Source organism: Amblyomma americanum, chromosome 7 (genome assembly GCF_052857255.1).
Source record: "Amblyomma americanum isolate KBUSLIRL-KWMA chromosome 7, ASM5285725v1, whole genome shotgun sequence".
In the NCBI taxonomy this organism is placed as follows: domain Eukaryota; kingdom Metazoa; phylum Arthropoda; class Arachnida; order Ixodida; family Ixodidae; genus Amblyomma; species Amblyomma americanum.
The window spans coordinates 39,107,617-39,124,017 of NC_135503.1; the positions used below are offsets into that span (position 1 = coordinate 39,107,617).

General features: G+C 47.3%; 1 protein-coding gene across 5 annotated transcripts in view; it reads right to left on the reverse strand.

The window, feature by feature from the left end:
• LOC144098936 (uncharacterized) overlaps positions 1 to 16,401 on the reverse strand; it is a 214,499-nt gene that overhangs the window by 33,116 nt on the left and 164,982 nt on the right. For all 5 annotated transcript variants that reach the window (XM_077631910.1, XM_077631912.1, XM_077631913.1 and 2 more), the window contains one exon: positions 7,134 to 7,261. In XM_077631910.1, coding sequence (XP_077488036.1) covers positions 7,134 to 7,261 — 128 coding nt within the window. The remainder of the gene's footprint in view (positions 1 to 7,133; positions 7,262 to 16,401) is intronic.

Consider the following 16,401-nt stretch of genomic DNA (forward strand, 5'->3'; position numbering starts at 1 on the left):
ACACAGCGCTCCATAAACGACAAACGACACAACGCGACGGGCGTTGTGTCGTCTATGTGTCGTTGTGTCGTTTGTGTAGCGCTGAAAAAAACATCTTGAAGAGTCAGCATAACCATGCTCAATTGCAGAATACACCTTTTGTGATTAGTACTTGATTTTAGCAATACTTTATGCAATAAATTGCGCAAGAAATCACAGCTTGTATTTCTGTGAAAACAAAGTAGAACGACCCTGTAGTTCTCATTGCAGTTTTAGCGGCAAAAAACTGAAGCAGAAATCGTTATATCTGAAATTTTGGGGCATTTTACACTGCTGAAAAATATATTTGCGAATTACTACATTAAAAAAATGACTTCGAAATAACTGCTTCCACGAACGAGCCATTCAAGCGCTCGGGAGAGCGAAGGCTCTTTAGAAGAAGGCAAAATTCGCAACACACCAGAGTAAAATATACAATTTTAACAAAGACGTCGACACGGAAAGACAGCATTAAGTGGCATGCGCAAAATGAACCGCCAAAAAACCAATGCAGCGATATAAAAAATTTTCACCAGAAACACAGTCCAGGGCACAAAATTGAATACATCAGAAACTAATCGCACGACGGCGAAAAAGGATGCTCGGATAAATGAGTTTTTGCTGGAAAGAAAACGTAGAAGAAGCTGAAGATATGAGAACAGTCACAAGAAGAGAAGCGACAACACAAAACAAGCTCTCCGAACAACGTCACAACGCTCGGAAGAGGCAGTGTCAAGATGTTGCGGCTAGTAAGAAAGAAATAGAGGCTCGAAATTCAGTCCGCTCCCAAACAGCCGTGTTTTCCCGTTTAGAGGCAGCACAATAAACCGGAACTTCACGCAGAGCACGTAGGATCACTCCACGTCAACGCCAGAATCCAATATGGAAGCAGCCCGTTTCCTACCATGCAAAAAAAAAAAAAGAGGAGAAATAGAGACCTGCGTTTGCTTTCCGACTTCAGGGGGCCAGCAATGAAAACGCGACGGTCCTTTTCTTGAAGCAGCTGTCTTCTTCATTTCGTATGCGTACTAGCAACGGAATATGACAAAATAAGATCATATTAATGTTCGCCGTTGCAGCAGTAAACAGTTCGTATAGAGTAGCAGCGAGGACTCTTTGCGAGAGTTGACAAGCGAATAAGGAAGCGTGCGCACAAATAGGCAGAGCATGCCGTCAATGGCCTGCCGCCGGTGCTGCGGAGTCGCACACTATTATCCAGCGTTTAGCAATACTGTGTCTCCCCAATATCGCTCGGTTATAACGGCGCAGTGTTTCAGAGAGACAATAATTGTACATATGCTGCGACTTGTTGAAACAAGCACTGGTAGAATTTACAACTCCAGGATAATTAGCATTATCTTGGGAAAACCTACGTTTTGTGGTGCCGAGCAGCTCCTTCAGTATGTTGAGGAAAAAGGATTTTTCCTTTTTTTTCCCAGCTACCAGAGAGAAGATTACGCATACCAGGCGAGTCCTTACTGTAAACTTGAATAACCAGAGAAAGGCACAGCAGTAATAGGTACCACTTATACAGATGGCCTAAGAGTTGTGCGTGACAAAGAGAAATTCTAACGCGATTCGTTCTGTAACGGAGATCAATATAGAAGAGGGGGGAGAGGGGGGGGGGGGGGGGCTTTCTGGGATCTCTCATCTCTCATGATATCCGCTTCTAATCCGCTTACGCAGATCGATTCTCGCTCAAACCGACATATCCAATGTGCGGTGCGCGACGTGACACTGGACATGTCATTTGCGCACGCAGTTGTTCGTCTGCGTCGGTTTTGCACCAAAACCGTGAGTAACAAGGAGATTCAAATCCCACAAGCAAGAGCCGTCTCTGCGCTGCACTTTATGAATTTACTCTCCTCTTCTTTCTTCGAGGAGAGAGGGCCATCCATGAAATAACAAGGCTCTGCAAACATCCTGTGTTGTGTTTTGTGTGTGCGCACTCAGACAGACAAATAAACAAACCAACACACACACACACACACACACACACACACACACACACACACACACACACACACACACACACACGCACACACACACATCACTCCTACACAGTCGTATCAGATCTGGAGCAACAGCATACAAGTGGCGTTCCGACTGAATTGAACCGGAATGTCCGGCTTTCATTTTGGACCGTATCTAATCCTCCCCTTCGCTTGAAACAGAAAAATCATGAACGAGGATTCGCGAAGGGACACTTCTGACAGAAAACTTCCGGACGTGATCTACCAAGTAAGCGACGGAAACGAGTTGATTGCCAATCGCCCAGCCATGCCAGCAACCCTGCACCCGCGACGGTCGAGCTTCAGTCGTAAGACCGCACTCGTTCCTCTCCGAGCAGTCTCAAGAGGGAACGATGTCCAATCATCTCCAGAAGCCCCCGGACACTTGTCGTTGGGAGTGAGCTTTAGTCTATTTTATTTTCGTTCAGTACACGACGCGTTTCAACTGAATCGACTAGAGCCGACAGCAACGCTCGAGGCTCCGTTAATAGTGCTCGTTCGCTCTAACTCTTCACAATTTCCATTACGCGGCAATTCTCTAAGAGCATACAGATTACGCGAGAAGAAGCTACTGCCAGCACTGAGTCCGAGTGCTTCCAAAGCACAGCTACACAATAGCTACACACGTGACAGAACAGAAACAGCACATAAACCGGAGCCTATTTTTATTGTCCGACGATCTCCCCATATTCTCGCTGAAAGTAGTCACCAGAAAGAACCAGCGGGCTCCATTATGTGAATTGTAAATGGGGCGCCCGAATATTCCCTACCACGAGCGGGATCTTAGTTCTTTAGTTGAGGCGCAGCAAGTCCGGAGCAAGAGGCCTGAATACAAGCACTAGGCTTACGTTAGAAGCCTTATTAAGGACGTCGGCTATGAGAAAAACAAGCCCACCTGTATCCTTTCCATGGATCTCGAGTGCTGCGCCTTGTTTTGTTAGTTGCGTGCAGCGTTGGCTCCAATGTGCGCGCAGGAGAAACCGAAGACCTATGATGAGCTGGCAGCCACACGGCGGAAAAGAAGAGGCTCGTGCGCTCCGTATGCGTGGGAGGCGCATACGTTGTTGAGCACGCATACGTTAACGTGCGCGCACGAGCATGTTATATAAGCTTGTCAGGTTCATCGCTTTTCCACAATATTACCCATGATATCTAGCCGCCTTCCCTCCTTGTCCATGGAGAGCACGCGCCTGAACTACGACTGGCCCAGCCATCCGGAAAGCTGAAGTCGGTGGCACAAAACTGTTTTTATCTGTTTCTGTAATCAAACACGCGAAGCCTGACGGCCGTTACAAACATTCTTGGAGTACTGAACACGAGTAAACAATTTACGACGCGAAAAAGCTAGTGCAGTCCTCTTCTAGCGTAAGAAAATCATGGCTTACTTAGCAGCTGCGCCTCGAACACATAAAGTTGTCTAGTACAGTGCAGCACGTGATACAAAGTATTCCCATGCTATGTCGTACATTTGGCGAGGCTGTTTGGAAGGCGTTCCACACATTTTATTCCCTTTTTCCTGCTTCACTTATGTACAAGCTAGCAATCAATTTATCAAACACCAAAGTAGCATTACATACACGTAATATTGTCACAAAGACGACTTGACGTTCGCCACAGATAAAGAAACGTACACAATTTCTCATACATAAATTAAGCCAACATTACTAATGCCAGCGACCGGACATTTGTTTTCACCCATTTAACCTATCACTTTCCGCTCGATCTTCGGCGCACTGCCTTCGTGAATTTCCGCGATCTCTGAAACGCGTCAACTATTGGGATGGCAATCATATCAAGTTTTCGAGAAAAACAGCCAATACCTCTTCCCGCCTGATCCACGGCACAGTTCGGCAAGTTATCTAAACTGCACGCAACAGTTTCTACAGCATTTGCGGCTTTGCTGGCCAAACAGCGACGAAGGCTGCAGGAGAATTCAGGGCGTTGCATTATTAACGGCGGCCTCCTCCCGAGCGTGAGCTAGGATTTCCCGAGTTCGCTCTAAGACCACGCTCTCGAGTGGCTGTTCCGGAGCTTAGTAAGGAGCGGCTGTTCGGGGCGTTGAGGCTCCGGAGAGAAGGTACAAGAAAGCCTGTAGAACAAACGGCTGCTTCGGGTCGCCCGCCTAGTATCACGCGGAGCTGACGCTTTAGTCTGTGAAGCATAACAACGGATAAAAGTAAGACGAGATAGAAGCGGCAGGAATCACGCTCTTCCTGCGGGGCTGGCCTAAGGTACGACCGTGCGTCGCTATTTATAGCTTCTCGTGGTTCGGAAGGGCGCGAGAGACGGTAGCAGCGCTCCAGCCGGGCAGACATTTTCGCAGTTTGGACCACAAAAGGCTGGGCCGGGATAATGTGACGATTCTATTGAAACCGTATTCTATTCCAATTCTTTTCGTCGCTTCTTAAGGCGACGTCATGCCTCAGTTATCGTCTGCATACTCCAGCCAGCGTGGTGGACTACAAGGATGAAATATAATGGAACAAAAACAGTCCTCATATTGTGCTTCGTCATAATGCATCTTATTTTATATTCCTATCTTATCCATTACAATGCATTTATTCATTCTTGAAACGTGGAATAACATGCAAAATGATGCACACCGAAAAAACATATATGTCCGAAAATTCGGATTTCACGTGGAGACGTACACGGCCGCGACGGTCGAATTTCGATGGAGGCGAAATTCTAGAGGCCCGTGTGCTGTGCGATGTCTGTGCACGTTAAAAACCCCAAGTGGTCGAAATGTCCGGTTCCATTCACTACGGCGTCAATCATAGCCCGGGTCGCTTTGGGACGTTAAACTCCATCAACCATAAATAATACTACCTGTGCAAAATGCAGCTGTCGTGGTACCATTTGAGCGAAGAATATGAGCATTCTGTTTGAAATTGACAACCGTTTTCTCTAAATTATTTTGCAACCAGTAACTGTTACCTTTGTGGGGTGACTGTATGAATAAAAAAAATAAATATGTACCGACCTTGTGTTTCTTTCAGTGCTTTGGGAACCGAGTGCTTGAGAGCGGGCATGTTTAATCACTAAACATCTGCAGGAACGTGGCCGCCGGCTCTCATTAACGCGATGTTGCCATGCGCGCACAGCAAGCGTATTATGAAAAAAATATATACTTCATAACCGACCAGTTAGGTTTTTTTAATTATGAATTGGGACAACTTTCCTAACGCCACAAAGCAGATTATGTAAGATACTAATCTGCTAAAGCATCGGTAAGTAGGCGAAAGTTGCCTACTCACCGAAAATATTTGCAGACCGTGAAGCAACTACTCCATTAGCGCGCGTAATTACTATTAAGCGGGACTAGCTACAGAGTATTAGTTGCGGCGCGAAGCTCGTTTGATAAATTAGAAGTCTGTACTTTCCGCCCCGTGCGCGAACACTTTTCAACACATACCCTGATAACAATGCGGGGAAAAAACAAGAAAGGAGAAGGAAAATACTTGCATTTAGTGTCCGTTATTATCCTAGAAATACTGTCGGTGCCCCCTTGCTTAGTTCGCATTAACGAACTTCTTGAACAGTTCGATTACTGAAGTAATCGTTAATAAACGACGAGGAACAAAGACAAGTCGAATGCAGTCGACGATGGCAAGGGTTGAGGTGGAGTCATGAGTTTAGGCTGTAGGTTACGTTAGGTTAGGTTAGGTTAGGTTAGGTTAGGTTAGGCTAGATTAGGTTAGGTTAGGTTAGATCAGGCTAGGTTAGGTTAGGTTAGGTTAGGTTAGGCTAGATTAGGTTAGATTAGGTTAGGTTAGGTTAGGTTAGGTTAGGTTAGGTTAGGTCAGGCTAGGTTAGGTTAGGTTAGGTTAGGTTAGGCGGCAGTCAGAGAGATAAGATAGCGGCAGTCGAAGAAACACTGTCAGATGCAGTTGTTCTGCAGTGAACTTGAGTTCGCGATCATAATGATGATTATGATGATGATGAGCCAGACAGCCACTAAACTTATTCGTGCTCAATCAGGCTGAGTAAAGTACGAGTACTGCCCCGAAAACTTGTTTGCAGGGGTTCCTTTCTCTCTATCTACTCTCCTCATTAAATTTTGTTCCTTCTCTTTCCGTAGTGCAAGGTGCTACGGTCGTTCTTTGGTTCTTTCTCTTTACATATTTTACTTACCGGCGGTTCCACACACAAAGCCCGCCGGTGTTTCGTGTACTCTTACTATTTTCGTACTTTCTCTTCGCCTCATTTCTTTCGCTGCTGCTTTCGCTCATTTTGCCCTTTGACAGATACGGCCGGGACTAATTAAGGCTCCGAAAGCTGCGTACGCGGCAACACGCGAAATTACTTCGGCGAGCCGCAACCGATCGCGCAATACCTCACCGGGACGTCTTGCGACACTTCGAGCAGGGGTAAAGAAAGAAAGGCCGGACATAAACGACAGCTGCAGGCGAAAGCCTGGCTTCAGAAATAGCGCGCTGCTCCAGCCAATTAATGCGAACAAATAAAGGAAAGCCGGAGCAGAGCTTCGGGACACCCACACTCAAATGTATCCCAAAGGCTCACCGGGACTGTAATCGTAGTTCTAACCCGGTTCCTAACCTGGAGCACGGCAGCTTTTCAGTGAAACATATTCTCAGCTGCGAAGTCCAATGCGCGCGGGCGCCCCCCCCCCCCCCCCCCACACACACGCACAAACACATAGAAGTCGTAAAGTAGTAATAGTATGCATTTAATTTACCACGTAAGAAGTTCGATATCGATAGCCTTTAAATCATGAAATTGTCAAAGATATAACGCTCGGATGCATCACGCGCTGAACCTTTACCACAATCGCCCCTTCCCCCATGATGGCGTCCAATCCCACGACAACAAGGGCTAAGCCCACGGGGATCTCATGACCGTGCAGAGAAACGATGAAAATTGGTTCTGAGAAAGCAAGAGGCACAGTAAGGGTCTCACTTTTCAGAGGATACCTTAATCGCACCGTGAGAAAAGGGATGGAGAAAGGAGTGAAATAAGGAAGCGACAAAAAAGGGGTGCCGTAGTGGAGGTCTCCGGAATAATTTCTACCACCAGGGTTCGAAATTGTCCTTCAGCCAAACGGGAGCATTTAATAAATATACGTGCGCGAGCGGAACTCACCTTCTTGCGGAAGTCGGCCGGAATGCCGTCGGGCAGCCGCACAACGACCTTGGTGGCGTCCATCCACTGCGCGAATCCGGACTCCCCGCGCCCCGGCTCCAGGCTGAAGCGCAAGCGGGTGTCCACGCCTGGACACCGCAAAGGAGAGGGAAAAAGAATTCACTTAAGAATGAATGTTGTTCAAAGAGGTTGGCCCGAGCCAGCATGCTCAAGCCAAGCACTCTGCTTTGCTGGAAGCAAAGAAACAGAGAACTATGATGGCTACGATGCAGTGCTCGGCAATCTAGGCGTGTTAAAGAACAGGCCCGCGTCTACCATCTTCACGTGTGGGATGAGCTTCTTATTTTCTGCTATGTTCAAACGGATTTCTAACAAGTCTGTTATAAAGCTGTGTTTCTTGAGTGATAGGCAGGTGCAAAATACGCTGTTCAGAGCCCCTGCTGATTGGCAGTGACGACAATCAGGTGTGATGACTCCGTGAAGGGGAAGAATCAAAACTGACTTACGCTTTAGCTCGCCACTAAACTGCATTACGGGAATGCAAACAGAATAGGGAACGCAAAATATTATCGAGTGAAGCTGCTAAACTGATTAATCTATTTATGGAAGCACACACCAAATGGCTAAAGTATTCGCATTGTGGGCCAGCTCGACATGTGCTTTTTGAGAGCCACCGGCTGTGCGGGGCGGGATTGCAGGAAGTTTGAAATAAAATATTTAAAATACAGAAACTGACGTCTGCTTTTGTCTGAACCTGTATCTTATTCTTCACCTTCCGTACACATTTATTGCCCGCATTCTTGAACTGAAGGACACAGGCAGCAAATCTATTCACTCCACATCTGATATCAAGAAGGATAACAGCAGTGCACGATTATTCGGCTCGCGTTGCAGCTCCTACAGCCAACTACGAAAGTGGAGGCCACAGTGGAGCGAAGCACAACATCGTTGACGTGCAGTATGGTCCACTGATAAAGGAAACATGCAGTCGCGTGTCGTTGGCTTTCCGCGAGGCGCAAAGCCGGAAAGAATACCGCGCTGATTATGGACCGGAGTTTTTTTTTTTTTGGCATTCTGTCCCCTTGCACGGATCTCATTTTTCACACCCACAACACATCAATTGCCTCTTCTCGTTGCTGAATTGGCTTTTTCCATTATGTGGTCGCGTTTCGTGCGAAATAAGCAATGTTTTCTCTGGACTAGATTATCCACGAGTGAGTGCCTTGGTTCATATGCCATTCAACGCGTACAGTACACGTTGAGTGGCATATGAACCAAGGCACTCACACGTGGATAATCTAGTACGGAGAAAACGTTGCTCATTTCGCACTAAACGCGACCACAGAATGGAAAAAGCCAATTCAGCAGCGAGAAGAGGTAATCGATGCGTTGTGGGTGTGAAAAATGAGATCCACGCAAGGGGACAGAATGCCAACAACAAAAAAAAAAATCCGGTCCATAATCAGCGCGGTATTCTTTCCGGCTTTCCGCAGCAGCGCCTCGCGGAAAGCCAACGACACGCGACCACATGTTCCCTTTAACAGTGAACCATACTGTACAACGCCTTCAAAAATGGCACGCAAGGCTCAAAGCATGAAGGCCTTTGGACATTGCCCGAAAAAGATGGCGGCCATCTACACTTGTTTCCATTGTCTGGGACCCTCCGAGAGGAAAAGGAATGGGAAAATATAAGCGGAGGGAGCCCACACCTGACGAAGCTATCGCGAGGTTGAGCCAATCAAATATAAAAGAACAAACACATCAGTCTCAAATTATTTTAATAAAAGTTTCTTCCCCCTCCTCCTTTGAGCCATAGCGCACGTATCGCAAGCGGTTCCAAAATGTACACTCACACCAATCTGGCTCAAATTATAGCAGATGCAAGCGCTACAGCTATTAATGGATATCATAATCATCATCATCAGTCTGACAACGCCCACTGCAGGCCAAATGCCTCTTCATGAAAGTGCATGCTACATTTAGGTTGCCTCCAAGACTTTGATTTTGATTGTGGATGGCTTCTGCGCAAATTTTCTAAAACTGTTGCTCTTTCCTGCTGAATGTCATTGGCCAGGACTATAGGCCATTGTCAGGTGTTTGCAACATCTTTAGACTGTACGTTCTCGGTTTTTGTATTTCATGAACCGAAATAAACAAGTTTATTATTATTGTTGTCATATCTCTTCAATTAACCCTGTCCTGTGCAAGCTGCGGCTACCTTATCCCCGCGAACTTCTTAATTTCGTACGCCAACCTAACTTTCTGCCGCCCCCTGCTACGCTTACTTTCTCTTGGAATCCACTCCGTTACCCTTAACGACCATGGGTTATCTTGCCTTCGCATTACATGCCGTGGCGAAGCCAGCCCGTTGATTCTCCTTTACTTCAACCAGGATGTCACTAACTCGCGTTTGTGACATCCTACTCAAAATCAAGAAGAGAGAGAAAAACACTTATTGATCTCTTCACTTTAAGGAGTGGTTCTCCCAAGTCCGGGAGTCCAAGGGCGGCGTTGTGGCCCTCTAGGCCCTCTTCACCAGCTGAAGCTGGGTCGAGGAGTCAGAGCTGGCCAGTGCCGCATCCAACTGCTCGAAGCGCCTCTTGTTCTTCTCAATATCTAAGCTTGAACGAATACAGCAGTCTGTTAATTATAATGAGATGAAAGTGAATAGTGTGCGCTGCAGGCATAACAGGTGGAGCTCACTAAGCTCTATTCCTCGTATTCCTTCATTGTTGTATTTTTAATAGAGAAATGCCTCGCAGACTCATTCTCGCTATATGCACTGCACATTCGTACGTCACACTAATAGATACCCACGGACGAGATGTGTGTGTGTGTGTGTGTGTGTGTGTGTGTGTGTGTGTGTGTGTGTGTGTGTGTGTGTGTGTGTGTGTGTGTGTGTGTGTATGTGTGTGTGTGTGTGTGTGTGTGTGTGTGTGTGTGTGTGTGTGTGTGTGTGTGTGTGTGTGTGTGTGTGTGTGTGTGTGTGTGTGTGTGTGTGTGTGTGTGTGTGTGTGTGTGTGTGTGTGTGTGTGTGTGTGTGTGTGTGTGTGTGTGTGTGTGTGTGTGTGTGTGTGTGTGTGTGTGTGTGTGTGTGTGTGTGTGTGTGTGTGTGTGTGTGTGTGTGTGTGTGTGTGTGTGTGTGTGTGTGTGTGTGTGTGTGTGTGTGTGTGTGTGTGTGTGTGTGTGTGTGTGTGTGTGTGTGTGTGTGTGTGTGTGTGTGTGTGTGTGTGTGTGTGTGTGTGTGTGTGTGTGTGTGTGTGTGTGTGTGTGTGTGTGTGTGTGTGTGTGTGTGTGTGTGTGTGTGTGTGTGTGTGTGTGTGTGTGTGTGTGTGTGTGTGTGTGTGTGTGTGTGTGTGTGTGTGTGTGTGTGTGTGTGTGTGTGTGTGTGTGTGTGTGTGTGTGTGTGTGTGTGTGTGTGTGTGTGTGTGTGTGTGTGTGTGTGCGCGCGCGTGCGCGTGCGCGTGTGCGTGCGTGTGTGCGTGCGTGTGTGTGTGCGTGTGTGCGTGCGTGCGTACGTGCGTACGTGCGTACGTGCGCGCGCGCATTCACAAAAAATAAAAACGCTCCCCCCATACAGAGCCCCAAAACATGCGTTGGCGCCACCATATGCGCATTCACAGACGGTCCGAAGTTCCTTTCAGCGGTCAGCGCGGCAGTCATCAGGTTCTTTGAAAACGAACTCCACAGCAACGTTCCGCAATCACGTCCATAAAGCCCAACGCCCTGTGCAGCCGTTTCTACACCCAAGCGTGGATGGACTGAAGGCACTCTAGTCGGCGTCTGTGCTTGTTTAGCGCTGCTCAAGTACCACTTCCGCAACCCGCAGCGGAAAAAGAGCACCCCCTCTCCTCTCTCTAGCCGCGAGAAAACATCTTTCTATTTCTTAATTTTCTGGTTTCCTCTTGCCATTTGCTTGCAAGCAGAAAATGAAGGAACGGAGCCTGAACCTTTCAAGTGCGGCCGGCATTCGAAAGACCCCCATTCACACAAACGTCGCAGCAGCGACACCACTTTCTGTAAACAGTCTGAGCTTTGATGTCAAAGAGAGCCACACGGAGGGGAAGTCAATTGGGGACAGCGTTTTTATCGTCTTTTCTTTCTTTAACCTAGTAGCGGACACGAAACACGCAGTCTTTGATGTGCTAGATAAAACACGACAGTCCTAAAATAAACCACATACGCAGTGATTCGCGAAGTATACGGAAATTGGTGGCCGTGAGAATTTTTTATTATTGTTTGCTTACATGAAGAAGAGCGCAGGTATAATGAGGCAGGACACCATCCAGTACATTCACAATATAAAGGTGGACTTTTCTGTGTCCTCTTGCCGCCTCTATAAGAGTAAAAAAAAATAATTATGCCGAGACCTGCGAATGACACGGGTTGGCGGAGACCTGACGCCGAAGCTTTACATGGCTCGTGTCGTACGATTCCGTAAACAAAATCCTATTCAAGGGTTCCGAAAGTTATTTTGCCGCCTACTGTAGGGGCGATATGATGGGCTTCGTATCCGTTCGGCTAAGAATAGGTGCGCACCATGCAAGCCAACCCATGTAAAGCAACTTCTAAACATCCATTACCGAAGGAAACTTGAGGTGCAGTAATTTTTCAAGCATGCTGCCAGACGTATTATTTGCTGAAAATTTTCTTTCTTTTATGTCAGCCTGTAAGCGGCTTTTTGGCTTCGTTGTAACAAGAGACTAGAGTTCGCGATTTGGATTGGAAAACGTTTATTATCGACATGGGTTATAAATGGGTTTGTTGATCTTGTTAGGTGGCCGTCAGTGGAGACTGGCAGCGACCTCTTCGGCTCTCGTCACCACCTGTACTTGGGTTTCCAGGTCGGAGCTGAGCAACAAGGTCTCCCACGGGCCGGGAGCGCGAGCCTCTTGAGCGATATTGGTGGTGGATCTCTCGGACAGTCCCAGAGGATGTGGTCTACGGTGGCTTTGCCGCCACATTTGCTGCACTCCGGCTTAAATCTATCCGGGTACACATGGCTTAGGACACCTGGATTAGGGAGAGTTTTTGTTTGAAGTTGTCTCCACAGTACCTCCTGTTCGCGAACTTGCTCATAACAACCGTAGTTCCTCTCGCTCTGTCTCATTTCAGCGCGTGCGTTTGTGTGTCCCTACTACACAGTTTCAAAAACAAACTTTTCCCTCCCTCCTCCATTCCTACTTCGTGTTCGTCTTTCCTGGTCTTGAGAGAGCGTAGCACTTGCGCCACACGTTGCGACTTTGCCAAATTCACCTCCTTAACTGGCCTCCTCACAGCTTACTTCATCCATCTCTTTCTTCTCTGCCTTTTACATACTCTCTTCCGCTTCTTTAAGTGCGGGGTATCCGACCAGAACACTTTTCTGGTTAACCTCCCTATTTTCCTGCTTTCCCCCGTTTCTTGCTTACAAGTAATAATCCAGACACAACAAACAAACGTAATTCTTCCCAGCTTCCCAGTTTTCTTTGAGGCCGGGAAGCAAACAAGCGAAAAAGAAAAAACAATCTAGCGACCACAGTACGTTCGTAACTCGCGACGTAGGAGCTGCAGAGTTCCCCCACCACTGAACGCATCCCCTGCTTTCCGCGCAAGAGCGGCGCGAATGAATTGCCGTCCGGAGGAGGCCCGCCGCTCGGGTCGGAGGAAGAGCCGCTTCCACTGGTTCGCGGAAGGGTTGAGAAATGTCCGAAGGCTAAGCCACCGAGCAGAGTCCATAAAACAAGGCCCGCTCTCTTGGAATCACGCGCGAGCCGACGGCCCAGCAATCATTACCTGTGGCCCCGGGCAGCGCGCAGAGTGCCTCCGCCGTAAATCCTTCCGCAGTGTGTTACGTGTTCCGGGGGAGAGCTCTCACCGCCTGAGCTCTCTGTTTGTTCTCCGCATCTTCACCGTGTTGTTTTTGCGCGCGCGCGCCGTGGACCAAGGAGTGGTTGATTCGATAAGGCCGATGAAAAGCGCGCAAGGGAGGAAAGGCGCTGAAGAAGGGAGAAGTGGAGACGAAATATGGGGCGATAAGTAAAAGGATAAAAGTAGGAATCCGAAAAAAGAAAAGAAAAGAAGGAATTGCTTTTGAAAGGCTCGCCCTCCGGGCTGCTGTGCACCTCTCGAACCAGCAGCAAGGTTTTATACGGTTTTCTTTGTTGTTGCACCGCATCATCTTCGGCCAAGCACTTGCGCTTCAGCTGAATACCGTAAGATCTATCTACACTGAGAAATTATAACCACACTTCCCCTTCCTGTCGGCTTTTCCCTGAAACCTGCTTGCCCACTAATACGTCAGAGCGCCCCCAAAGGGACACAAAACTTGTCAGCGCGTCTAAAAAAAATCTCCATCAACACTGCCTCAGTGCTCGACTTAAGAGCGTTAGCTACGGGAGCTTCAAGCGCTAACATTGGTGTGCTCAGCAAAAGTGGAGAAGACAAAATCCGAACAACCGAGGATATTCCTTCCAAGACAAAGGCGGCACCATCTATTCCTCTTGCGTTTTGCATTACTATTGCGATTTATAGCCGTCTTCGAATGATCCGGTATATTTCCTCGTTATAACAGTTAATAAATTTTATAAACGTGCGCATCACAACACGACGAATCGTCTGACACCATCCAGAACTCACTGCGACAATCGGTTCGGCCGAAATAGCCGTCTGAAGGTCCCCGCCGCGGTGGCTCAGTGGTTAGGGCGCGCGACTACTGATCCGGAGTTCCCGGGTTCGAACCCGACCGCGGCGGCTGCGTTTTTATGGAGGAAAAACGCTAAGGCGCCCGTGTGCTGTGCGATGTCAGTGCACGTTAAAGATCCCCAGGTGGTCGAAATTATTCCGGAGCCCTCCACTACGGCACCTCTCTCTTACTTTCTTCTTTCACTCTCTCCTTTATCACTTCCCTTACGGCGCGGTTCAGGTGTCCAACGATATATGAGACAGATACTGCGCCATTTCCTTTCCCCCAAAACCAATTATTATTATTATTATTATTATTATTATTATTATTATTATTATTATTATTATTATTATTATTATTATTATTATTATTATTATTATTATTATTATTATTAATATTATTATTATTATTATTATTATTATTATTATTATTATTATTATTATTATTATTATTATTATTATTATTATTAAGGTCCTCGAAATGCATGGTTTGAGGGCCGAAAAGAAAATCCCACACACACTTTGAGCTTCATCACAGTAAGCAATTTTATCCTCAAGAATATGCTAAGTCATTTGACACCACTTCGAACATTCTGCGTCAAACGGGTGGCCTTAAAATGTTATGCAAACGGTGATTCCGGGGGGGTTTCACTTCGATGGCCGCTATACCGGCACATATATAACGGATCGATAGTTTAGGTGTCAACTGAGGCGCTACGCGCCCACTGTTGCTATGTGATATAGCGTGGTTACTATTTTGGTCAAGTTAACCTTTATTGCAGACAGACGCGTCCTTGACGAACGTAATTAGTAAGTGCTAACGCTCTTAAAAATCCGAAGCTTCGGAATTCTTTCCGAGCCTCAATCCTAGCTATTTTTCATGCAAAACTGTACTCTAGTTACCGAGTAATCATTCGTGCAATCTCTCGTGCAATGAGCTACCAGACGCCCCCGCGTCTTGCTCATGTGCTGACATTCGACGTTTTCGCGGAGCAAATAAATATCACCGCTATCATTGCAACGCATCACGTGCCCAAGTTGGGCCCACCACGTATGCAGCAGGAAAGGAAACTAGGTAGTAGCGATGGGGGGGTAATGGAAAATGACGCTGTGCTCTCGGCATAGAAGAAGCTTGTATGAGTGGCGTCGACATTAGCTAAGCCTTTTCCACTCACCCGTCAAAGTCCATTTTCTGTCAGACGAAAATTGAACATAAAACTGATTAAACTTTTAATTGAAGTACATCTTTAATTGAAGTACAATCTAAATAAAGTGAAAGAAAATAGGCGTTTAATTATATGCCCTGTCCGCCGCTGTGTTGGCAAGACTTGTACCTACCTAGCAGGTTGCAGATATGCTTAGAAACTGTATAAACGTCAAACTTGCTGGGAGGTGCTAGCGCACACCGCGCACCAAGCATTCCCACTGCAAGAAATCCTTCGCAACGTCAGAAGTGGCCGCCGCGGTGGCTCTGACAACATGCAAATGTCGCACTGACCCAGCCTCCCTGTCACAAATGATGTGATTGGCCAGAACCAAACAATTTAATTGCCAAAATTAGATAGACGAAATCCCTCCCTACCCCCGATCTCTGTGGCCGACTACAGCTGAAACTTTAGCAGACCAATTAATTTGTCAAACACAAGACAAGTGTTACAACTGGACCAAAACTAAACAGAACACGTCAAAGGTCCTGAATAACAATAATAATCGGTTTTCGGGGAAAGTAAATGGCGCAGCATCTGTCTCATATATCGCTGGACACCTGAACCGCGCCGTAAGGGAAGGGTTAAAGGAGGGAACGAAAGAAGAAAGGAAGAAAGAGGTGCCGTAGTGGAGGGCTCCTGATTAATTTCGACCGCCTGGGGATCTTTAACGTGCACTGACATCGCACAGCACACAGGCGTCTTAGCGTTTTGCCTTCATAAAAACGCAGCCGCCGCGGTCGGGTTCGAACCCGGAAACTCCGGATCAGAAGCCGAGCGCCCTAACCACTGAGCCATCACGACGGGTCTCAAAGGTCCTGGACAAAGGGGTTCCCATAACGCCAACAAGTTTTGTTTTTTGAAGCGAAAACCTTCACTACGCTAATCAACACCGCGCTTCGCGCGAGCCGGCGTATGTCGGAGCACGAGTGACGTCACGTACGGCGCAGGTGGCCGCCGTCGGATCCGTCGCCTGACCTTTCGCCGCTGTCTCTCTCTCTCGCTCCCTAGTCACTACTGCGCATGCGCCACTAGTACCACCGAGCCACAGGTGTTCCGCCGCTGCGCAGCGCCGCGCTTTTCCTCAAAATCCAACTTTCAATTTTTAGTTTTCTCTTTCCTCTTTCCCTCCCTCCTATATCTCTTCTTTTACGGCGCGGTTCGGGTGTCCACCGAGACGTGTGAGACGATTACTGTGCCATTTTTTTTCCTCAAAAACCAAACAAAACAAGTGAGCTGACTGTGTTCATAGAGTTCATTGGCATTGACAACTTTGCAAACTCCGTTCATTTTCACGAAATGAAAGGCGCACAACCGGCTCCGTGGGTCAGTGGAGACCTCAATCTCGCTTTCCCCTTTGGATATCCTGGATTAGCTGGGCTAATCCATATTAATTTTTT